The sequence below is a fragment of the Anser cygnoides genome, chromosome 5, assembly GCF_040182565.1.
Source record: "Anser cygnoides isolate HZ-2024a breed goose chromosome 5, Taihu_goose_T2T_genome, whole genome shotgun sequence".
Classification (NCBI taxonomy): domain Eukaryota; kingdom Metazoa; phylum Chordata; class Aves; order Anseriformes; family Anatidae; genus Anser; species Anser cygnoides.
Window position 1 is genome coordinate 41,534,115 of NC_089877.1, and position 25,474 is coordinate 41,559,588.

The window sequence follows — 25,474 nt, forward strand, 5'->3', positions numbered from 1 at the left end:
TGTAAATTCATGTGAATTGTGTGGGGAAAAATTATCTGGATGGATTTTAAAGGAGTTGCATGCTAATCATGTTAGTCCATTGTAAGAAATAACTTCACTGTTTCAGCTCTGACAAACCATGTGCTTGGATAAACCACTGAAGAAATGAGATTAGTAAGTGAGTTAGATTGTACCTCCTTGTGGTTATGATTGCATTACTAGGATACTTTAAGTAGCTGCAAATAGCTGAAAGCAATCAAAACCAATGCAGATACATGTTGGATTTCAACTGCATAAATAGATTATTCCTTGCTGTACAAAGAATCAGTTGTTTAACAGCCTATGTTTACAGCTGTACAAACAGACCATATTTAATCCGGATGATATGTCATTCTTTTAGGCCCGTGATGCTTTTAATACGGCTATCAGACTACATTCAAGTTACCCTGATGCTTTTTATCAGCGAGGGCTATGTAGAATGCAGCTCGGACAAGCTAAGTACATCCAAGATTTCAATCGAACACTTGCCCTTTGTCCATCACACTTCCAGGTAATATATAAAGACTCCCCATAATTTGTTTCTGTGGTGTGTTTTAGGATGGGTTCAAAGAATAACAGGTTCTGCATTTAGGGGTGTATTGCCTTGTAATCTGCCAGTAAGCACAATGCAAGGATTAAATAAAAGAAATGACATGCTTCAAAAGATGCATGTTTTTATAGAGCTTATTTCTTATATTTTACCCTTGCCTTAAATAACCAGCTTGTTTTCTTTTAGCATTATGCCACATCATCATTCTATGTTCATCTCTGCAGGCATACATGAGTCGTGCTGCTTACTATGGAAGTAAAGGCAGATACTCTAAGGCAATTATGAATTGTAACGAGGCAATCAAAATTCTTCCTAACAGTGCGAGAGCTTATTTTTACCGAGGAACTTTGAAATATCAGAATAAGGTGGGTATCTCTGTTATTGTTGTACTTCTGTATTCTTCCTTAAAACAATGTATTTTACTTGCCACTTCGTAATGGTAAAACAATGATAAAAACTTTGGAAACCAGTGTTGTTGATGGAAGCAAGGAATTTCAATTGACTATCATACTTTTCTCTTTTGAAGCCACTCTGATTGTTCTGTGTAGCTTTCATGATGGATTGGACAAGCTACTGAGCATTAGATGATCTTTAAAGTCCCTTTCAACTCCAACCATTGTATGCTTCTATGATCTACCTGCATATTCTCCTCTTCAGTTCTTCAGGATAGAATCTTACTTAATAGACATAAGTACCAAAACTCCATCAAAGATACTGTCTAGGTTAGGCTAAGAAACAAATCAGGCTAGTAAAATTAAAGGTTGATTGCCACATATGTATATCATCTAAACAAACATTAAAAATGTTTGGTTGTCCAGTTGCTGGCAAAATAGAGCTTCTGAAGAATTGTTCCTTCTGCAGCAAGTACTGCAGTAACTAGTCCATAGTGAATTGATTAGATACCTTCAAGTACTAATGAAGAAACAATAATGTAAAAAAAATAATGTAAATGTAAAGTCAAGTTTTCCAAAAGGCTGCTATTTGAGGAGGAATATATAGTGCTGTGAATTGTGAATTATAATTTATACATAGTGTTTTTTCATGTCCAGACATTTAAAGCTGCCATTGAAGATCTCTCAAAAACTATTGACCTTAACAAAACCTGCATTTTGGCATACTATAACAGAGCAATCTGTTATCATCAAATAAAGAACTTCAGAAAGGTATGATATATATTTTTGTAACATCACGTGATCACTCAGTCATATTAGCTAGTAACCTGTCTTTGACAATTAGTCAAAATTTGTGATCTCTTGCAATGTCTCCTTGTATGACAGTGCTCTTCAAGAAATTGTTTATAAAATTAATTTTTGGTCCTCATCATGTTAATTACATTTGATATACCTTTGAAAATATAATGGCTATATCCAGAAAAGGACCACATAAAAATTTGGATGACATCCTACTCTCATCACAACCTTGTTTTTCTGGATGTGGTTGTAACTCTGATGACTAACCTGTGAGCTGCCACTACCTGCGTTTCTGCTTTCTATTTTTGTTGTAAAGAAAAAGCACAACAGGACACAAAAAGGCAAAATGCAACTTGAGACTGGAAACATGATCATTCTGAACTATCATTTTGATGTCTCAAGTTAAATTGACCTTGTGCAAAGGCCATTTGTTCATAAAGGTTAAACGGCCAAGAATGATGCAGGGGGTAAAGAAAAAAAACAGGGACATTGAAGGTAAAAACTTAAGATGTGAAAATGCTGGTTCCTTCATAATAAGTTATTATAAAATTCATTCTTTGATATCATTTCTTAGAAAAGCTAATTAAAGTATGAGGGAAGTTGCAGAAAAATGTAATAACCCATTGACAGAAGAAATTTACTGGGTCTAACAAGAACTGGATTGGTTTCTGTAAAACACTTTCAAATGCCTTCCCCAATTTAGAAGAGACAAGCAATAGAACTTCCCTTAAGAGGCTAGTATATGGAATACTGCTGTCAAGAACCATTTTTTTTTTGTAAAATATCTAAATATCTAGATATAAAATATCCAGTTATTCTTAAGTAAACTATACGAGTTAATTCTTCATGTGAAAAAAAAAAAAAGATAAAGCATTGTTACTGAAATATTGTTCAGTTTTGATAAATTTGGGAATCAAGGCTTCCTCAATCTGTGCAGTCATATCACTATCACCATTTACTTTTTTACAAAATTTACACAAAAATTTAGTTAATACAAGTACTGCTTAGACTTTTCAATAACAATAAATTGTATTTGAAAATACTTAATTTTAAAAGTATCTTACTTTGGTATTAAACCATGAATAATGCATTCAGAACTGTTAAAAAAAAAAAAAAAGAATATGGACAAATTTTATCAGCAGAAACAATAAAGACTTATTTCCAACTGTAATTTATATAATAACAAAATAACTTTTAATTTTGCCTGTTTAACGCATCTGTTTAATTTGTATTATCTTTGCTTTTGTACTCTCAGATTAGGTATCAATGTAATTATAGAAGTCTCCAAATACAGTTAAATTCAATCTGCAAACAGTGAAACATTGGAGTAGCCACACTGAAGTCAGTGCTTGTGTCTGTCTCCATATGAATTATTTTCTAAAGTGCCTTCTATGTTTTTATAGGCTTTGAAAGACTATGGAATTCTTATTCTGCATGAATTGAGTAAGGAAATAATTTTTAAAGTGTTAATTAATCGTGGACTACTCTACATGGAAGTTGGTGATTATGCTAATGCATGTGAGGTACAAAATCCTTTTTTGTTTAAGGCAAATTTTGAGTTTTTTCTTATTTGTAAGCCACTGATGATATAAAAACCAATTTGCCAGCTTTTATATTTTCCTGAAATAGTTGGTGTCCTCTTCTCATTTGCTCAACAGGTCATACCAGTCTGAAAGCAAATAAAATGACTAGAAATGCCTTTTACAATTTTATGCTGCAAGGGGTAAGCATGGGAGTTTTACAAAATGTAATAAACAAGAACCTGACTTTTCCTCCTTTTCTTTTTTAATCCTTTAAGTTGTTTATGTTGGTTCCAAGTGAATACTAATTCTTTGCAGAATCTGAAGTAAATGGAGGGTTCTAATTAATTGAGTGAGCTTGTCCTCTTCCTCTGTGTGTGTGTGTATAAATGACCATTTTTGTTGAAAGGGCAGGCAGGGTCAGACCTCAAGTTCATTTCCTTAAATGTAGGGAAAAATATCTGTTTCTGACAACTACAATTCAGAGGACTGTTGTTCGTTGGGACTTCATCTGGTATAGCAGAAATCTAAGCATTAAACCACTCTTTCAAACATATGGGCTTTTAGTTTCAAATTGTAGATAGTTTTCAAGTTTTCTAAAAGTTTTTTTTTTCCTTGTCTTTAAAGAATTTTTTTTTTTTTTTTTTTTTTTTTTTTCCAAGAGTAGTTGCTGCTGCATTCATTGCCTCCATTGTGGACTATAAACATTGGTATCTTCATTATGCAATAGCAACAATATGAACATAGACATTCTAAAAATTGAGTAAATATAAATTGAAGAATGATTATGAATCCCATTTCAGTAACCCATAAATGTCCTACTGGAAGTATTTACAGTTTGTAGAACTTGTGTAGAAGTAAGTTAAATAGGAAGATTGCATTATTGTTCTCTTGTGCTTTAAGATGCAATTGATCAGAATAGTTCAGAAAAGATACTGACGTGGTACAAACTGGTATGTAAGGCCAGTGAAAGGAGACTGTGAAATGGGACAGAACCAGCAGGCTGAGCAAACACATAATTTGAATGGATTATAGATGTGGTTTAACCTGGCAGACAGCTAATTACCACACAGCCATTTGCTGACTGCCTCAGAGTGGGATGGGGTATAGAAACAGAAAAAAGGTAAAGCTTATTGTTTGAGATAAAGACAATTCAATAGGATAAAAAAAGGAAAGGGGGGAAAAAAGATAATGATAAGAATGTACAAAACAAATGATGGACAATGCAATTGCTTACCACCTGCCGACCGATACCCAGACACTCCCCCCCTTTTTTTGAGTTTTATTGCTCATCACTGTGGCCAGTCTGGGTCAGCTGTCCTGGCTCTGTCCCCTCCCAGCTCCTGGTGAACCCCCAGCCTGTCCGCTGGCAGGATGCTACCAGTAAGAGGCTGGAAAGTCCTTGGCTCTGAGCGAGCACTGCTCTGCAACAACTAAACCATCCTGTGTCATCAGCATTCTCATCCTAAACCCAAAATACCACACCATACCAGCTACTAGGAAGAAAATTAACTTTATCCCAGCCAAAACCAGGACAATAGTTAAGACAAATTTACAAAATAGTAATTGAACAACAGACACAAAATTATGCAATAGCTAATTTAAGAAAAAAAAATCATAAATGTGCTAGAGACCTCCTCGTGTATCTATTCTGTTAATGTTTTATTGCAAGTATGTGTAATACATGTATACTGCTTGCTGAAATAACGTGTAGTTATTTAATCTCTACTCAAAGTGACTGTATTCCTGAACTGGGTACACTGGGAGGAAGAGGAAAGGTTACAGTTCAGTCTGTATAAGATCTGAATTGTTGTATAGAGGTGTCTGTTTTTTTTCCAGTTGATTCTGTGAAGTGTGAGGTGACCTGTGAGGGTAGCATATTTGGTTTAAGTAAACTAAACCTGGTCCTTGGAAATTTGATCCTGCTTTTGCTGTGCTTCATGCATAGAGCAGGGTGTATACTTCAAACTGCACATACGAAGAATCACATTAGTTTCCCTGGAAATTCATTGAAAGGCTTTAGTGGATTGGAACAGTGCCTCTCAGTAGTTTTTTAGAAGCAAATCTGTAATTTTATGTCGTGTGTTTACAGAAGGAGAGGTTTTATTTTAATAAAATACTGATATATATATATATATACACACATCTGCACATCATGAAAGTATTATGAAAGTATTTTGCCACTTTCGTACCTCCAACAGTACTAAAATCTTCCATGTTTTTTATTTTTAAAATCTGAACATATAGAAAACGCTTTCTGAGTTGTGATTCAGTGGAATCAGCTAAACCACTCCTACTGCGTACTGATTGTTTTCCTGTGAAGAAGGCCTAAAGCACTTCCTTACATCATAATTGAAATGACTGTATTTAATTTTAAAATCAAGTGTACTTTACAGTTGAACCACATAAACAAAACCACAAGCATTTTGACAATGTTCTGAATTTTAGTAAAAAAGAAAAATTAAAAGCTCTGAAAAAGTGATTTATTATAAAAATCCTAGCATGTCTTTCATTAGAACATTGTGAATAGAGTCTTGTAATGCAAATACAAGTTTGGTTTGCTCTGTCTTTAAAAGTAATAAAAATAAATAATTTTATTACTGGATGAGTTCTATTGAAATTGCATATAACAAAATTTATTTTCAATATATATATATGTATTTAATAAGATGTTGTTTCTATTAAAATAGAAACTTTCTAAATAGTTGTGTTTTTTTTTTTTTTCTGGAAATGTTACCTCAAATTTTGTGAGAAGCACTATGATACCACATAACTTTAGAGATTTTATTCTATCAAAGTCTGTCACATGAAGCATGAAAACAGTTAAATACATCTGTAGCCCTTTTGAAAATATACCTTCTTTGTGAAGAGTTATCTCCCTTTTCCTATAGAAGCATAAAGTTGCATAGCTAAAATCACAGTTTTAGGTGAAGTGAAACAGTGTAAATTTTGCATTGTGTAATGTCTGTTCATTTCAGGACTTTAAAGAAGCAGCATTGCTTAGTCCAGACGATAGCAAGATCTTTCAAGCTATTGGAATCTGTTATCATAGGTAAGAGGTAGTTTTGTTTGATGCAGAGTAGAAAAATTAATTCCTGAACTCTATATGCCTATACCCCCTTTTATTTTGAGCAAACTGAGAACCAGGGGAGGAGAAAGTGGTAAAGAGGAATGCGGGAAAAAAAAAAAAAAAAAAAAAAAAACCTGAAATAACTGATATTAAAACCTTGTGGTATCAAGCAACCGTGTGTTCACGGCAGCATCAGAAGGAAATACTAGGATGATAAAACTGAATCAAGAGAAGGACTGAAGAACAAAGAATTATGAAAGAGAAACGTTAAGAAGAAGTTATTCCACACCCTTAGATGGAATGTGAAGTAGCTGTAAGATGTGTTGGTTTGTTCAGAATTAGTCAGTATGTGACTTCTGTTTAAATTGGCACCTTGTCCTTTAAAGTAAGGCAAAAACCTCAGTTGTCGGTCTTGACTGAATTTTTTATTTTGAAGTTCTAAAGTGTTGTTTCATCAAGATGAGATTTATTTTGAAAGATTAAAGTATATCTGTTAAAACAGATATGAGTTGGAAGAAATAAGATGTGCATTAGTATTTTTAGTGTACTCATCATAGTGACACTTGGAGTCATTAGCTCCCATTTCACACAATCATAACCTGTGGTAAAAATGGAATTTTAATAGATCTCTCTATCTATTAGTCTAGTCTAATCTATTTTTTTTATAAAGTTATGCTGTTATGTATCAATCCAAAATATAAATTTCTGATGAGGCAGCTTAGAAGTGGATATATTCAGGATTCTAGCATCACAACTTCTTGTGTTACCATGCTTGTAGTTAAAGCACAACTGGCTCCAACTTTCACAATGTCTGAATGATGTAGAACTAGCACAGTAATGTCGAGTCCTGCTTCTAAGAACTGGGTATAAGATTTTTGTGTTCATGTCTATATTTACCTGTCAAAAGGAGTTACTGGTAATTGTAAAACTGAGCTAGTACAACCTGTTTTAAATGCATTTGGGTTACTATTAACAGGATTGGGATGAAGCCCTAATTTGTTTTGCAACACGTGTTTTGCTTGAAAAAAACATTTGATTTACAACCCTTAAAATTATTTGTTAGATTAATCTATAATCTTTCCTCCTTTGGTAAAGAAATCAGGCTGTATTCAGGTGGATTCAAAACAGGTAGCTTACAGTCAAAAAATCTCTTACCTTTCAGTATTGTCTTGGTAAAATGAGTTTGTACTTTGACATGCTGAAATTTTTGCTTTGTATGTAAAGGCATTTATTAGCAATCATTGATGTATTTCAGGTATTCTGTTTACACTCAGTATACTGCACATGCATCAGATTTTATCTAAGAATGGAATTCCACATTTGGCCTACTCTTTGACCAGAATGGTCTGTCCTTAGTAGCCTGAATATCAGCCTTTTTACCCTGCAAGTGTAACATAGCTTGGATAAGTTCAAGAACTGGTATGAGTAGAAACAGAGAGAAGGCTTGTATTAGAGGCAGATGATTTATGGCTGAAACAGATGTGCCTGAGGAGATTGCCAAAAAACATGTTTGGTCATGACATTTGGACAGCATGAATGACTCCAATAAAGTCTATATTAGAATCTGACAAGTACAAATGGTGAAAAGGTGAAATCTTTGGCCACCAGAAGTTAAATGAGAGTTTTGCTGCTTTCTTCCTCAGGCCAAGGAATTTAAACTGAAGTTTGACTATCTTCATTCACTGTTACAATAACCATCAGGGAGCACATATAGAAACCAAACTTAAGAAAAAAAAAAGTGTCCCTTTCAGTCAGAATTCAACTATGTTCTGGAGGCATTATGGGATAGAGGATCTTGTTTATAATTTTTTAAACAGTAAACAGAGCAAATATTCACTAGTAGCTCTATTTTTAGACTTAATGAATTTGAAGAAGCTGTGAGATCATTTAACCAGGTTCTCAAACTAGAACCCATTTCTGTGGATGCCTATATTGGACGAGGAAATTCTTACATGGAAAATGGACACGAGGCTGGTCTTAAACTAGCGCAGAAAGATTTCCTGAAAGCAATTCACTTGAATCCAGTATGTACGAAAGCCAGAATTTGCTTAGGATACAACTTGCAGGTAATGCACCAAAATTCATTGTCAATACTACGGTTAATCAAACAAAATAAAGTTAATACTGTATGCATATATTTTTATAATGCAAAATGTAAAACAATCCATATACTAAGACATGTCTTAGTGTGTTTTTTGTTTTTAGGTAAATGGATAGACCATTATTTTCTTTTCACATTTGTACTGAAACTTGTTGCAGATATACTCTCAATTAATGACATAACAAGTAACCTTGTCTTTTATTTGCATCTGATAAAGGAACATTACGAATGTACATGTTCTGTGTGTATAAGCCGTTTACAGATGTAAAAGTGGCCAAAATATTAAATGTATATATATATTAAAAAAAAAATCAATTTAAAACAATCTTATATGTTCCAGTTATCCAAAATAGTGTTAGAAAGTCTACTAAAATCCTTTGGAAAAATGACTTATATGTAATGATCACTGAAAAATGCTTAACTACATAAAATGTACTTCTGTATTAGCAAAAGGATATAAGATATGACTTGACAGTTTTTCTTCTTCTCTAATTCCTCTGATTTACTTACTGTGATTTATTATATCCAATTGTCTGAAATGTCTTGAATTGTCAAGAATCTTGCTGGGAATTATTTTTTGCCAATGTATATGTATATGAGAAACTAATGTCAGTGGCCTGTGTCAGGTCTATTTGCACAGGAAGGACTAAGTTGGTGAGCAGGTAGGAATAAGACATGTAGAAATTGGACATCTCATGTTGCAGGAGGCAACCCAGAATGTTCACATACTGGCAGGTGCTTAATTTCTGTGAGGTCTAAATCTCACTAGGTACCTTTTCTTTACCCTGATTGTACCTTTGGGGCTTAAACATACACACAAGTGGAGAAGTATTTTGATTTGGATGTTTAGTCTTTCACCGTTGCTTAATCAATCTGCATACTAGATAAAATGTTTACACTTTGCCACAGTAAGAGCTGAAAATGTAAGGGGGGGATTTTATCAATGTGTATAAATACTTAATGGAGGAACACAAAGAAAACGGAGCCAGGCTTTTCTTAATGGTGCTCAGTGATAAGACAGGAGGCACTAATTGAAATAAAGGAAAATCCACTTAAAAATTAGAAAAGTTTTTAGTATTTATTTATTTATTTATTTATTTTTTACTGTGAGCATGATCAAACATTGGAACTGATTACACATAGATGTTGTTGAGTCTTCATCTTTGGAGAAGTTCAAAATCCAACTGGACATGGTCATGGGCGACCCTGCTTTCAAAAGGGGGTTGGTCTAGGTGATTTTCAGAGATCCCTTCCAACTTCAAACATTCCGTGAATCTATGATATAGAAAAGATAATACTTGCAATTAAAACAGTTGTGGCTGATAGATTGAATTGCTGTAAAAACAATGAGTGTTGCCTACAAGATATTTGAAGTCTTTTTTTTTCTGTAATTTAGTTAACTGCATTTGTAAGTAAAAGCATTCTTCCATTTTCTGCTGTAATCGGGTCAATAGTAGGTTGTATTTTTTCTGAAATTTCCTAAGTTTCTTATTGTGCACATACTGCAATTCATTTTAGGCCCATGGAAAGCTTCAGAGAGCTTGGAACCAGTTTACAGTTGCCATTATTATTGATCCAAAGTGCTATGCTGCATATGATGGACGAGCTTCGGTCTGTCTTCAGATGGGTGAAAATTTTGCTGCATTTCAGGATATAAATGCTGCATTAAAGGTAGGTCTTAGCTTAAAGTGATTTTACTAAAATTAAACTGGTTTTATGAAACCAGTCACTACTGTACAAGAACAATTGCCAGAAGGTGAATTTTAAAATAAAATTTTAAAAAGAAATGTATCATTTAAAAACAGAATAAATTACTGTATAAATGTGGATTTTCCATGGATAAGAATGCATCTGGCATTTCCTTTCAGGTCACTACCACTGCTCCACTTCTAACAAATCGGGGTGTCATCAATCAGTTAATGGGGTATCTATCCTGTGCCATGAAGGACTATCAACAAGCAATTTCTGTTGACCCCAACTATGCATTAGCTTACTTCAGTGCAGCAAATATTTACTTCCATAATCATCAGTTTTCACAGGTAAGTCTTCAGTCTGTCTTTATGCTCTCTTCAGAATACTTTTTTTTCCTTAACTCGAATAAATACTGTTGGTACAAATCTGTCTGAATGCACTTAAACTTTCTTACACTGAATTTCCTGGTCTTTTAATGGGAGATTAATCTGTAGCAATCAATAATAAGTAATTGCCATACTATTATATATTTTAGCATTGAATATGTGAATATATATGTGAAGATATGAATATATGATCACCCAAACTCACAACCCCAGAAAGGTGCTTCTTGCTTTGTGATTCACATGAAATCAGTATACATTAATAAAACGCCATTGTTACAGCTGATATGTGACTGTTTCCTGTGATGATGGAAAAGCCTTCTGTAACATGCAAATAAGTTTATTTAAATTTGCTAAATACTCTGGTATCTGTCTCTATGAAACTTATGCTAAATGTTAGACACAATTATCACTCTTCTTATAAGAGAGAGCAGTGAAAGTGAGATACAAGTGTGCTCTCCTCAGCTGTCACTTTTGCTCAAGAAAGCAAGATCTCTCGAAATACTCAGATATTACTCTCTTGCTTTGTTCTTTCATATATAACAATCCAACAGTAGATTTAACATCGCACATATGAGTACATTTTCTTCTTGAGTTTCACCTAGCTGCCCAATGGCTTAGCCAAAAGTGTATCTTGAGATCTTGAGCAGCTTTACATAAATATCATAATAATTTAAATGACCAAGCTAAGATAGCAGCTGCACCATTCCCCATGTTACTGAACTGTGTATACACGTTATATGTATACATGTTAAAAACTGGTAGTCAAAACTTGGCCACTGGAAAGCACTGAACGTCAGGAGATCACTCTATCTAGATGAGGTCTCTGGATGGGAAAAATCTGCTCAGTGGAACAGAAGAGGCAAATAGGCAGTATTGTGTAGTTCTTGAAGCATGTCAATGAGTAGAATGCAGAAAGCTGTGACTGCAATTTTTTGTTTTCTAAGTGAGGTTGCTTGATTCATAAAGAAGAACACTTTATTGAAAGGGGCTGGTGGGATCAAGTTGATACCAGACAATTAAGTTACTGGGAGCTGAAGCAGAAGAACTAGTTAGCACACATGCAAACATCAGAGCAGCAGTGATGGTGATGTTCATTAGGGTCCTAGAGCTCCTACTTTGACAGCTGTCCTATGCTGTAACAGTGATATTAAGATGTTGAGAACTCTTCTTTAACAGATATGAATGAACTAACATTTATGACAGCTAGGATACAAATCACAAAAGTTTGTAAAGAATTGTGGTACTAAAATTTCACTGACGTTAAGTAAGCTTCACCAACCCTAATTCCCATACATTAAATAAGTTTCCTGGATTCACTATAGCACCATTAGAAGGAAAATGAAAAGAATCTCATGCTGATGGACTTTAATCAAGAAGTCAGATCTTCTACCTGTTACCACAGTAACTTCAGGGTTTTAAATCACCTACTTCTGCTTAAATACAATATGCATCTTCAAATACAGAAGAGTTGGATTCTGAAACTCCTTTTGTGAGAGAATTTGAAATCTGCTTGAAGGCAAGGACCATTTATTTTTCTCTCTGTTAGAACGCCCCCACACTGATTTTTCCTTTGGCTTCCTGTCACACTTCATGGACACAGGCTCAGCCTTTTATTTGATTGGAACTTTATGGTCCAGCAGCTGTAGAAATACAGAACCGGTATGGATGCTTCAGCATGTTTTGTCTACTTTAATTAATCCTCTCCTAGAATTGCATCTGTAAACACTTTAGCTTGCAGTTCACATAATGAGGAATTCATCATGTACAGTACAGGCTTGGCATATAGTTTTAAACTGAGATTGTACTTCATACAGCACAAGAAATAGATGATGTAAGAAAACAATTTAATGTTCTTGTTTGTTTCTTTGAGTTAAATTCCTTGTTGCTCTTGAGCATAAGTTAGACTTGGGTCATACATTCTTAAGACTCCAAGATCAGTGCTCTGCATGTAGATTCTGCTGTGATCATGTAATCTCTCTCTCTCTTTTTTTTTTCTTTTTACTGCATCTGGTATCATTCATCTATGAGTGGTCTTGTGCAGTCTATTCTTCCTCTTTCCTATGAAAAAAAATCTGTGATTCTTTACGCTATCTTCCAGAAGATGTTTGGTTATGGAGAAAGAAGTTCAAGAATAGGTGTCGCATTAAAAATCACTTTCTATGTTAATTCAAATTGACCTCAGTGCATAGCTCATTTCTTCTGTGCTATAATTACAATTCAGCATAAACAGGTATTCTTTTTTTTTCAAAAGTCTGTCTGTGTGGTTACTAACCCATTTGTGGATGTTGTGGGTCAACCCCGGTAGGCAGCTAAACCCTACATAGACATTCGTTCAGTCCCCCTGAAGTGGAATGGAGAAGAGAATTGAAAGGGTAAAAGTGAGAAAACTTGTGAATTGAGATAAAAACAGTTTAATAGGTAAAGCAAAGGCTGTGTATACATGCAATGCAAAATAAAGAATTCATTCAATACTTCCCATTGGCAGATGTTTAACCATTTTCAGAAAAGCAGGACTTCATCATGCATAATGGTTACTTGGGAAGACAGACACAATAACTTCAAATGTCTTCCTCCTTTTCTGTAGCTTTTTGTTGTTTGAGCTTGATGATGTAAGGTCTGGACCCCTTTGATTAGCTGGGGTCAGCTGTTCTGGCTGTGTCACCTCCCAGCTTTTTGTGTATCCCCAGCCTACTTACTGGCAGGTCAGCGTGAGAAACAGAAAAGGCCTTGATGCTGTGTACATACTGTTCAGCAATAGCTAAAATGTTGGTGTGTTGTTAACAGAGTTTTGGTCACAAATCCAAAACATAGCACTGTATGAGCTACTATGAAGAAAAATTAACTCTATCCCAGCAAAAATGAATGCTGTGAATAAGCATAGGGGTGCTTTACTATGCACAAAGAATGTTAAACAGCATGAGTAAATATTCCTCAAATTTTAACAGTGTTTTTTATTTCCAATTCATATCTTTTTTAGGCCTATTGCTATTATTCCAAGGTATTAAAGCTTGAGCCAAGAAATGAATCTGCTATTATGAATCGTGCTATTACAAATACAATATTAAAAAATTTCGAAGAAGCAAGAGAAGACTTTGAGAAGGCAGTTTGCCTCTGTCCATTCTCTGCAGCAGTTTATTTTAACAGGGCAAATTTCTATAATGGATTAAAGCAATATGAACAAGCTGAGAAAGACATTTCAACAGGTAATCTTAATTACCTGCTATGGTTGCCATTTGGAACCATACTAGCAATTATGATGATAAATTATCTGGTTTTATTTCACAATTCAGCAAGTATGTGTGTATTTTTGCTAGCGTATTTTTCTAGCTAGTTTGATAAGGTATTATGATGTGATTAAAAAGGGGAAGTTAAAGTAACATACTAATTAATTCCAGTCTTTTTTTTTTCATTCTTAGAACTAAAAATATGTAGATTAGAAGAAAAACTGTTTCATATAATGTGTCATATTAGCTGAACAGAGCCCCATTCTAAATGAAATTGTGGCAAGAAGTTGTGAGAAAATACAATACTTACCAAGTCTTGAAAAATTTAATTTGTGTATGTGTGTATTGAGAAGTCTAGGTGCTATGAAAATGGCATTCATGTAGCTTATTTCATATATAAGCAAGAAATAAAATGTGTATGCTCATTGTAGAAGAAGTTTTAAAATAGTATTTGCTGGCTTAAGCTTTTGTACTGGGAATAGACATGGTTCATGGATAAGAGGAGCCGAATCAAACTCTTGTCTTGATCCTAGTAAAATACAAACTGTTTGTTCAGATTTAAAACAGCTGAGCTATGTTTTTTGCTTCTGTTGTCCTTGCTGCTAACACAAGATACAGCAACTATGGATACACAGACAACTTTTTCTCCCAGGAACTAACGCTATGTTTAGTTTGTATTAATTTTGTAGAACAAAACTTAGTAATATGACTTTGATTAGACATTTGATTGCACAGGTAGTGATCTTTCCAGAAAAATTAACTTTTTAGATTTTTTTTAAATTAGTTTACTTTTACTTTTTGAGATTTGTCAAAATAATCTTTGTTTTCATGATTAATATAATAATTGCATATTGGGTTTCATGAGTATTATTTTCATGCTATAAGATAATGAAAATTGACTGAACCACTGAGATGATTGCTTTTCAACTAACTTTCTCTCTAAAACAGAATTATAAAACATCAGATTAAGCTTTCCAGCAATTATATAAATCCTTTTTTACATAATGGAGGAATTAAGAAACGTATTTGGTACCTTGCCATGTCCACCATGGATGGTGGTAGGTTTTTTTACTGAGATTTTCCTCATGTTATAGAGGAAAGCATAGTTTCTGCTGATGGGGCAGAATTGAAATGGGATGCATAAATGGCATCAAAAAAGAAAAAAAAATCTGAAGAATAAATAGTATAACAAAGTTGCCTACCTTTTCATGTAAAATTAGTACAGGTAATGTACGTAGGTAATTAGTATATAAGTAATGCTTTTCTCTTGTGAAAGCATGTTTGGAGAAAAATTAGAACACTGACAACAACTTTGGGACCATGCTTCTCTTTATAATTATGTGGCAATGTGTAAAAAAAGAAAAAAAAAAAAAAAGCCTAATAGTCTATTTCTTGTTTTTACAGCATTGGTAATTCATCCTAATGACGCCTTGATGTATAGACTTAGAGCTGATATTCGTGCTAAATTGGGTTTCAATAAAGAAGCTGTAGAAGACTACAAACAAGCAATCAGCATACAAGAACAGATTGCGTATGAAAATACATCAGTTCTATTTACAGATTTCTCAGACTTCTAATTAAAGAAGTCCAACATGCAAAGAAATATATCTTTATTTTTATATGTTTTACACACATTTTATTTTCCTAAATAATATAATTACCTTGATTCAATCCCAAACTAGCTGGACTTACAAGAATAGAATGCTGCATTTAATATTTATGAGTTATAGATTGTTCTTTATTTGTTAAAGAGAGAACTGTGTTGTACAGTAAATGAAGAACAGAGAAGTAGTAGTTATAAGCAAGAGGCTTCAATCGTACTGGTGACAGAATGAGAAGAGAGACAACTCCCTGGCCAGATGACGACTGGAGCGTTTGGCTACCAAACCTTCTAAGATGGCTACCAAATGCCTGTGACTGCTCACTAGACCTCACATTCTACCTTATCTCTTTTCAGTTCCCTGCCACTCACACTAGACATTGTGCAAGGTACACGTTACAGAGCATGAAAACTACTCCAGGAACTGAAATTTGAGAAGGTGATTCATTCTGAGAGCAAAAAATTGAGGTCATTTGCTTCCACTTAAATATGTTACACTGTCAGCTTGAAGAGGCATGTAAAAATGCATAAGTAATAGATCATATTTTTTTTGTTCTAAATTGTGAGAGTGAGCTTAAGAATAGGCTCTCATCTAAACATGGATATTGAAGTGTGAATCAGCGTGAACAAAATTTAAAAACTGTCAGTCCCTACCCTACCCAGCTGCTAAACTAAACCCTCCAAGTCTGGTATAACATGGTGAAGACAGCAAAAGGATGAAGCAAAAGAGATGTCTTTGTCTCAGAAAAGAGAAAAGAAGGAATCTTAAGGTCTCATTCAGAATGCAAACAGTACTGTGGATTCAGATGGTGAGAAGATTTTTAAAGACACAAATGGTTCTTTAATGCCCAATCCCAGAGATATGGAAATTATAAGTGTATTTTTAGTTTAGATTTAGATATAAAATGCCAATTTACTTCTTGGCAGGTAAGGAAGAGCAGAGGAAAAGGGGAGGGGGAACTTCACCAAACAATAGACCTAACGCATACTGGTATGTGCCTGTAATTGCCTAATCCCCTGTATGTGCAATAATTTGTAGATAGAGAATAATCCAGAATAGATTCAAAGTAAATAATCTAATTACTATTAAAGGAACATTAAAGAATAATCATATAGGTTGGTTTAACTTTGTAACTGAAATAATTGTGTTTTATTTACTCTGAGTACTTAAAACAATGATATACTCTATTTCTGTATAGTCCCTGTTCTTGCAAACCTATATGGTGAATGTTTAGTCAATGTGATAGAGAGTGACTAGAAGTTTAGCTATGTTCTGCTAATTTTTTTCATTCGTAATATCACATTACATTATAAAAAATCCTATGCTTGTCACACTTATGATATTTGGGCTGGAAAAAAAATTACCATTGAAAGGAAATTCAGAGTATCACAACTAAGATAAGTTGATGGAGAAAAGCATTTGACTATATCCCTACTCTCCTTGATTGTTCTCTTATCTAGCTGTTTAATATCTAGGATGGTGACAGATCTAGCAAATGCAATGGTTGTCTGGAATAGATGAATCGTAGTCAAAATGCATAAAGGGTAGAAAAAGTTTACAAAACATTGCTTTTAATTTCTTTATTCATGATTAGTATCTCTGATGTTTAAAAAACAGAGTTTATAGATATAAGCACTAAATTAAAATATCTCTGGGTAATGTAGGATGTTTTTGCCTAGTATTATCATAGATGAAAACATATAGAATATTATGTCATAGCATTCACTATATCGTATTATTGTATACATTAGTGTGTTACTGGAAATCTATTTGGAATAACAGTTTTTCTTGAAATTAAGTTAAAATATGTGACCATAGGATGATCGAAAATAAAATATATAAGTATAAATTTACAAGTGGCTATATTTCCATGCATGACTATCATGGTAGTTGATGCAAATTGGGGAATTATTTACCTAATATCCCGTATGTGCACAAATTCAAAGTTTGCTTGAACGATGGTGTCAGTGTGAGGCAAATACATTTTTTTTCCCCTTTCTCTTTCTCCACATGGTTCTTTCAGTGCTTTTTATTATCTGAAGAATTGTTTATTGATGAAATTGTTAAATTATTCATGATTCTGTGGCCTTTTCCTTTCTTTGACCTCCTTATGAATTACCTGCTGATGGGTTGTGAGATAGTGATACCCTCATCATGTATAGAGCATCATCAAAGTTAAATCAGAATGAAAAGAGGCCAAACCTTTCCCTTGGATCCTTTTCTTGCAGTACTCACTATAGTGTTTTTTTTTTTGTTTGTTTGTTTTTTAGCTTAGCACATCTTGAATATCAAACAGAAATGAACATTTATAAGACTTTTATCTTCACATTTAAAACCTGAAATGAAACACAGTCAGTTATGACTTGCTATTGGTAGAGTGACTTGACGTAAATGACATGGGCTATTGTCATTTACGAATTTTTCATCCGCTACACAATGCTAGGATGTGGGTGGTGGCCCACTGAATTTCCAATTTTATCATCTAGCACCACAATTTGCAATTCAGGGAGCATATTAGATGCTTCTGAAAAAGTGAAATGGACGAAGAATTTATTTCCATAATGTAACTTGTAAATTTCAAGTTGCATGATCAAAATTTACTGCTCTATTTGAAAAATAGATTACCAGCTCCTTTTTTTCTTGAAATCTGTCTTTCAAATTTTCTTTCTCAAGAGAAATTTTATATTTTCTAAAGCTTTTTAAAAGTTAGTGGAAATATTTTGTATAGTAGCACTTCTTTCATGTCTTTTTAGTAAAATAGATTGATAAGGTCATTAGTGACTTTAAGAATCACAGTTCCACTACATTACAATTGTATTTTACAGGCTGAACAGGATTATTATGGGTTTATTGCAGCCTGAACTTTGTTCAGCCCAGTATGGTAGGGTTGTTAAACTCTGAGATTTCTTCCATTGTTAATTATAGATCCAGAAAATTTTCATAATTGGTATTATGAAAATTTTTGCTTCACAAAATCACTTTAAGAGAAGCTCTTGTCCCTTGTTATACAGTGGTATTAGTTCTTTCAGTATTTAAAATCTCTTTAATGGAGCTTAATTTTTTCTGTATTTTCTTTTATTCTTTTTCTAAAAAATCAATTTTATAGGCTGTAGTTTAATAAAACAGACTTACTAAGAAACCCCGGCTGCATTTGTTTGGAAATTGCTGCTGAGAAGACTTGTGTCTAGAAAGGCAAAATACATCAGCAGTGGAACATCTCTGTTGTTATCATATCACATTTGTCAGTGTTACACTTTGTTGTTAAGACTTGCACTACTTGTAACCCCACTGAAATCTAGTTTACTAAACTAGTTTACCTGTGACTTCTGTGTTCCCATTTATGTCTTTCCATGGACAAAATGAAAAATCTATATACAAGTTTTATCTTTACTGGTAATTGTTCCAAATAAGAAATACAATTTCAAGAAAACTTGATATTGCTTTGATCATTATTTGTTCATTATGTTAGTAGAAACATAGCTCAGTTTATTGAAAAAGGAGGGCAGAAGAACAGATGTATTCTTATGAGCGCTGGTCAAGGAAGATTTACAGATTTATAGAACAAAACAAAACAAAATGTTTTCTCAGTCCCGATTCCATCTAAAATAATTAAATTTTATAGTAATGTTTAACTGTTATAATACAGTAGGATAAAGAACTTAATTTTATAACTGAAACAGAACTTTATTATGCAAACATAGCCCTATTCACCTAAAGGACTGAATCACCTGTTTTATTTCTCATTCTTTAAAATACTGATAATAAATATATTATTGGAAAACAGATAAGTGTTTGATTAGCAGAGAATACATTCAACCAAAACCCTCAGATCCCTTTCTGCAGGGCTGCTCTGCAGCTTCTTGTCCCCCAGTCCGTATGTATATCCAGGGTTGTCCCTTCCCAGCTGCAGACTCCAGCACTTACTCTCACTAAACTTTATGTTGTTGCTGATAGTCCAGCTCTCTAATTCGTTAAGAACTCTCTGCAAGGACTCTCTACCCTTGATGGAGTCAACAGCTCCTCCCAATTTAGTGTCATCTGCAAACTTAGTATGCCTTCAGGTCCTGCATCCATGTCATTTCTGAAAACATTGAAGAAGCCCTAAAATAGAGCCATGGGGAACCTCAGCAGTGACTGGCTGCCAGCCTGATGTAAACCGATGTACCCCGAGCACAACCCATCACCAAATTGTTCATTCATATACAAATACAAATATGTATTTATCTGTAGAATGGACATTTTGTCCAGAAGGATGCTCTCCATATTGAAAGCTTTACTGAAATCCAAAAAGATTACATAACTGGCTTCCCTTAGTCAACTAGGTGGGTGACCTTGTCATAAAAGGAAATTGTTAGTTAAACAAGACTGCCCCCTTGTGAACCTGCGCTGGCTTTGACCAATGACTGCATTGTCTTTCAGGTGTTCAATAACTCCAAGAATAATCCCTATAATTTTACCAGGCACTGAAGTGAGACTGACAGGCCTGTAGTTACCGGGGTCTTCTTTCTTGTCCTTGAAAATTGGAACAATATTTGCCAGCTTCCAGTTGACAAGAACTTCTCCAGATTCCCAAGACTGTTGAAAAATAATTGAGAGGCACTTCACGATGACATCAGCCAGCTCTCAGAGCACCCTGGGATGAACCGCATTGGGCCCCATAGACTTCTGTGCATCCAGATGGAGCAGCAAATCCCATACAAGTTCAGGATTGGCTGGGAGTTTATCATTACTGCATTCACAGTCCTCCAGCTCAGGACTCCAGCGGTCCCAGAGACCATCCTTGGTGTTGAAGACAGAAGTGAAGAAGGTATTAAATGTCTCTGCTATGTCTATGTCCGTATTTGTGAGGTGATCATCCTCATCAGGAAACAGACCAATACTTTCTCTGGTCCTCCTTTTGTTGTTAACATATTAAAAAACAAACAAACAAACAGCAATTTTTTATTGTCCTATACATACTGTACTGGCCAGCTTCAACTCTAATTGAGCCTTGGCTGCATAAATTTTATCCCTACAATGGCAAACAACATCTCTGTAGTCCTCCTATGTTGCCCAACCTCACTTCGAGTGGCCATACACTTTCTTCTGCACTTTCACTTCTAAACTCTAGAAGAAGACCTCTGCTCAGCCAAGCTGACTTTCTGTCCCACCTGCCTCCAACATTTTAGAATTGCCTGTTCCAGTCCTCCTAAGAGGAGGAACTAACTAGTTCCCTGAGCCTCCTGAAGCCTGCTCTCCCCATACCCAGGGTTGAAGTTTTGGCGGCAGTTTTCCTCCTAACACCAAAGATTTTAAACTTGACTACTTCATGGTCAGTCTTCATGGTATTTGTATTTGGGGAAGTTTTTTGTTTGTTTGTTTGTTTTTTGTATGTTTTGCTGTCAACTTTTGTCTAAAGTTATTGATTAGGCTTTAGATTTATTGGACTAAATCTAACTTATTTTAATATTCCAGTCAGAAAACCTTTTAAATTGAAGCAGTCTATCTCCAGTATAATTATCTAGTTGCATAGAGAATGTCCCAGTTAGTGGCAGTGAGATGAGTAGCCTTTGAGAGAGCGGTAATGTGCTCAAATTTAGCAGTCTATTTTACAAAGTGTAAATAACAAATATAGTCTGATTTTCCCATGTCTCCAAGTTTTCCACCTTTGTAAAATACATAGATAAAATTTACTTTAGCTTGAGCTACTTGTTATGTCTTTAATCTCAAACCAATGCTTGAGCATGAGCTTGTGTGGACACAAATTTAATTTGTATTTGAGTTGGTGGTGAACCAAACCTTGAATTGCAATATATATACATGCAGCCTGAGCAATTTCGTGAGGTATCAGGGAAAAGAATATACCAGAATAAATATGCTTGTGAAAAATCAGTGTGTGTGGGGAAAAAAAAAAAAAAAGAAAAAAGAAAGAAAAAGACAATATTTCAAGTAACCTTTTTCTGAGGATTTACAAACTATGAATTTGAGTAAGAGCACCAGCAGATGGCAGCCTGCAATCTGAAGTGGGAGAACTTCATTGCCTGATAGATCAACTACAGCTGCAGCTCCCTTTTCTGAGGAGGGATTACTCTGTGTTGGTATATTCTAGGTCTCTTGCCTAATTAACAGTATTGTTCTCACTTCCTTTTTGATATGTTATGCACAATTATTTAACAATAAAACAATAACTGAGATTATTCTACCTCAAGAGGGCTGAAGTAATATATAACTGGTTTAGAACTTGAACATTATAATGGAAACATATAAATATTTGAACACATGCACAACTGTACATGTGGCTATATGTGTGCATGCACACACAGTAACGCAGTTAATAAGCAGAACAAGCCTTGAATAACAACTCCTTTCATGTGCTCATTTTTTCTCTCCTGGCTTTGACGTATTTTTCTACAAAATGGAGTATTCAGAAAAGGGAGGCAAACTGTGTGGAACCTTTTAACTGCTCCCAGCAGTTACATTTTACAGCATATTTCTTTTTGTTCACTATACCTAGTCAGTAAAATCTTTTTCTTGCAAAGGGAAAAGGCTTATCATTGTTCTCTGTTGGAATTCAAAGAGAAAAGCTAAAAAAAAAAAAAAAAAAGTGGTGGCCTTTTTTTTCCCCCATGGACACAACGTTTTGTTTGAGGTGGCAAGTGGAAAAGGCAAAGTGCTTTCTCCCTGAGAGAAAACAAACAAACAAGCTTAGAGTAGCAACCAGAGGTTGTGACCTTCCAGAGCAAGTGTTTTTCAACTTTAATAAAAGGAAAGTTGGCATTGGGCATTTTCGGAGTTGCAAGCTTGGTTTCTTTACTGGGTGACTGTTAATTGAATTGCAGTCTCATATTGCTTTGCAATTAGATACACACATACATACAATGACCATTAAAAGCCTGATTCAGAATTCATTAAATTCAGTGAAAAGCAGGAGCTTCACTATGTTTTAAGTCAAATCTACAAGTTACAGAAGAATGACAAATGCTCCCTTGCTGTTACCTTTTCCCATGTTTATGGAAACTAGAGTGGTCTGATTTGACCTTTCATTGGAATAAAACAGTGATATTTATCAGGTTTTTCTGACCTGACTGACAGTGATGCAGTGTCGCAAATAGCTTATTTACAACTCCTAAAATATAAATTTATAGCATGCAAACAACTTTATGTTGTGCAAAATGGCTTTATCAAGTAGTGTGTGCAACTACATTTAGTGGTCTCTTAAGCATAGTGTTTATTAATGTTGTTCTCATGTGAAGATAATATGCAAAGTTCTCAATGCAATACATGCACTGGAAATGCATATGCTGTTTTACTTGAGAGTAGCTTCCCCAATCACACCAGTGTGGCGTAGAAGAGCTCATCATGTACTAAGTTTAAATCCTTTATTAGCTGGATGTTTCCTGTATTACTTCTAGAAAGAAAAGTCTGATACCTATATAAATGGATGAAAAACGTATCTTGGGCATGGCAGAACAGGGTTCTGCTGCTCTTAGTGATACCCTTTCCCCCCAAATGGCAGATGACAATGAACGTTGGAGTTATTCTATATGGCCCTCACCCATATCTCTACTTACTGAGCCATTTTTGATGATTTTCCTCTATCTGCGTTTTCCCAGACTTCATATCAGTGTTTTTTCCATATAAAGCTTGATGAGAAATTCTACTAAGGTCAGGTCTGTGTATTTAACTCTGGGCTTTCTGACTGGTTTACTCATTGTGAGATAAATTCTAATTTCTTGTTTGCAAAATGAAACTTGTAATGCACTCTTCCATGGCTTGCCATTGTCCTATTCTCACGGAACTGTGGAATAGTGGAATATTAACTAGGTCTGTAGGAGTCTGCATAGTCTTCATAGCCAGTCTCCATCAGGGCAGAGTTCAAAAAGCACAGCTAAGACACCGTTTGTACTTACTTAAAAAGTGAGAATAGTATGTTATTTGTATTTGTTAGTAACCTTTTTCATTGGCCCTAATTTACATGCTGATGAGTCTGAAAAGTTTATCTATGCAGTTATCAACTATAATTGCGATTTAGTGAGGAATACATACACTAGTCTTTAAATAACTAGTTGCCTTAAAGAGAAAGTGAAAATTACTTACATAAAGGCTTTCCAAATAGTACTTTAACTCTGATTAGAGCAATTCAGAAGCCATGGAGTAAAGAAAGAAAACCTTCGTCATTGAAGCCTAGCTTGTTAGTTACTAAGCTGAGTATCAAGTGGAACAAATATGTTAAAGTAGTATCAATAGGTAGCTAATTAGTTCAAGAACCATTACCCTCTTTTCTAATAATCGCATTATCTAACATGCCAGCCTTCCCTCCTGGTTGTTTTCACGAACACACAGGGAGAAAGTATATTTTATTTTCTAGCATTGCTGTGAACTTGCTGTCTTTCTTAATCTCATTAAGCAATAGTGTATATTTCTGTATCAAGGGACACTGCAAATTGTCAGTTTTAAAAATATAAATGTGAAACTTCTGGTACATATATATATGTATAAAGTAATCAGGACAGGTGAATAAGAAATGGGTAGGAGACAGAGGATTGTTTTTGTGGAGATATAAATCCCACATCAAATTAATCATGCCAAGCAATGTGTGCTGTATTTATGCAATCAACTTTTTTTCAGCTGTTGCTCTCCGTCTCAGTATGGGGTTCTTGCTTTCACGGCTTTGCAGAGGTTTTTGTAAAAGTTCTGTGTCTGTGCAAAGGGATCCTAATAGCCCTATTTCTGATCAGAAGAGGCTATCCTTTGCTGCAGATGTTGTAGAGCACAGCAGGTAATTATTTTCTAAAGGCTTAAACGGGCTGCAACTCCTTGTGTAGCTGGTGTGCTAAGATAGGGCTGGAGGTGACTGCAGAAAGTCAGGGATGGGGCTGTGGTGTGCAGCATTGCAGACATCCCAGGTGATGATGTAGCACTTGCTTGCTTCTAGTGGTTACTGTGGTATTGCCAGCTTTTAACACCCAAGTCATACCTCACCATGTCTGGCAAACTGCAGACTCTGTTTTTTGCTCTCTTTTCTAGATACTTTTGCAGATAACCCAGTTATCTGGGTTTTGGGAGTGTGAAAGTCCACAATATTGAGACATAATGATGTAGTTGCATTCATAATGGAATCACAGCTCTGGACAGGCACTTGAAATCCTGAGCCCTTAGCACTTCTCTTAGACTTCTCTGAAACATTTTAGAGTGTATTCTGGGAGAATATCTGTCCATTCCTGGCCATCGGCAGACATGCTCTTATCTCATCAGCTCAGTAAACTAAAGCACTTCCGGCATGGCTTGGCATGGCATGGCACAGTAATCTAAAGGTTCTGCCCCAAACAGAAGGGGGACACAGATTACTCAGGACTTGTTCCATTTGCTGGTGGCCCTGGAGCACTTATATTGGGAAAGGCAAGGGAATGCAAAGGAAAAAACACAAGTGGAATGTCAACTTGAGGAAGTGGTAACATACCTTTGATGAGATTGTGCAGGCTCTGTGCAGAAATGTTGGGTTATGATGGCTGATGAGGATATTAATAAGTATCAATTTGACTGGAACAGGATTGCAAACTCTGAATGGTGGGGCTAGGCAGACCAGCAGAATGGAGAGGAAGACAACATTTAGTGGCACATACAATGCTTATGTTCTGAGATATACAGGTCAGTGAGGTAATCATGCCTGTCTAGATGCAGGTGGCTACTTCTTCCTGAAACTTGACTATAATGAATACCTACACACACTCTTTCTCTTTCCCCATCTTTTTTGTCCTGTGGTGATTTCTCTGCTATTCATTATGCCATGGCAAATTTTTTGTGTAAAATAACATCCTCTTACAGCATTCAAAATTATTGAGGTCTTCTCAAATATTGCAGAAATGGGAACTAGACCTGGATAGATGAGCAGAGCTGGCTATTCTAGAAATGCTGGCAGTATTTTCGGTCAGTTGCCAGGAATGAAGACAAGTTGTAGAGCAGCCAGCTCAGTCCAGCCAGGGGGTTCATGGCAACGGCAGCTCCCTAGCTCTGGTTATTAGTTCCTCCCCAAACTTTTGGAAAATAACAACAGATGGATTACTTGTTTAGAACACACAAGGAAGCCAGCAGTAGAGCAGAGCCAACTGTGCTGATATCCCAACCATTCCCTAATGATCCATT

The 25,474-nt window shown here is 35.1% G+C and overlaps 1 protein-coding gene across 1 annotated transcript in view; it reads left to right on the forward strand.

Moving 5' to 3' along the window:
* The window catches only part of TTC6 (tetratricopeptide repeat domain 6), a 64,357-nt gene extending 45,622 nt beyond the window's left edge, over positions 1–18,735 (forward strand). The window contains exons 23-32 of the mRNA XM_013185720.3: positions 380–529; positions 793–933; positions 1,618–1,731; positions 3,162–3,281; positions 6,257–6,330; positions 8,204–8,414; positions 9,968–10,120; positions 10,318–10,488; positions 13,505–13,730; positions 15,156–18,735. Coding sequence (XP_013041174.3) covers positions 380–529; positions 793–933; positions 1,618–1,731; positions 3,162–3,281; positions 6,257–6,330; positions 8,204–8,414; positions 9,968–10,120; positions 10,318–10,488; positions 13,505–13,730; positions 15,156–15,328 — 1,533 coding nt within the window. The 3' untranslated portion in view covers positions 15,329–18,735. The remainder of the gene's footprint in view (positions 1–379; positions 530–792; positions 934–1,617; positions 1,732–3,161; positions 3,282–6,256; positions 6,331–8,203; positions 8,415–9,967; positions 10,121–10,317; positions 10,489–13,504; positions 13,731–15,155) is intronic.
* The last annotated feature ends 6,739 nt before the right edge of the window (positions 18,736–25,474 follow it).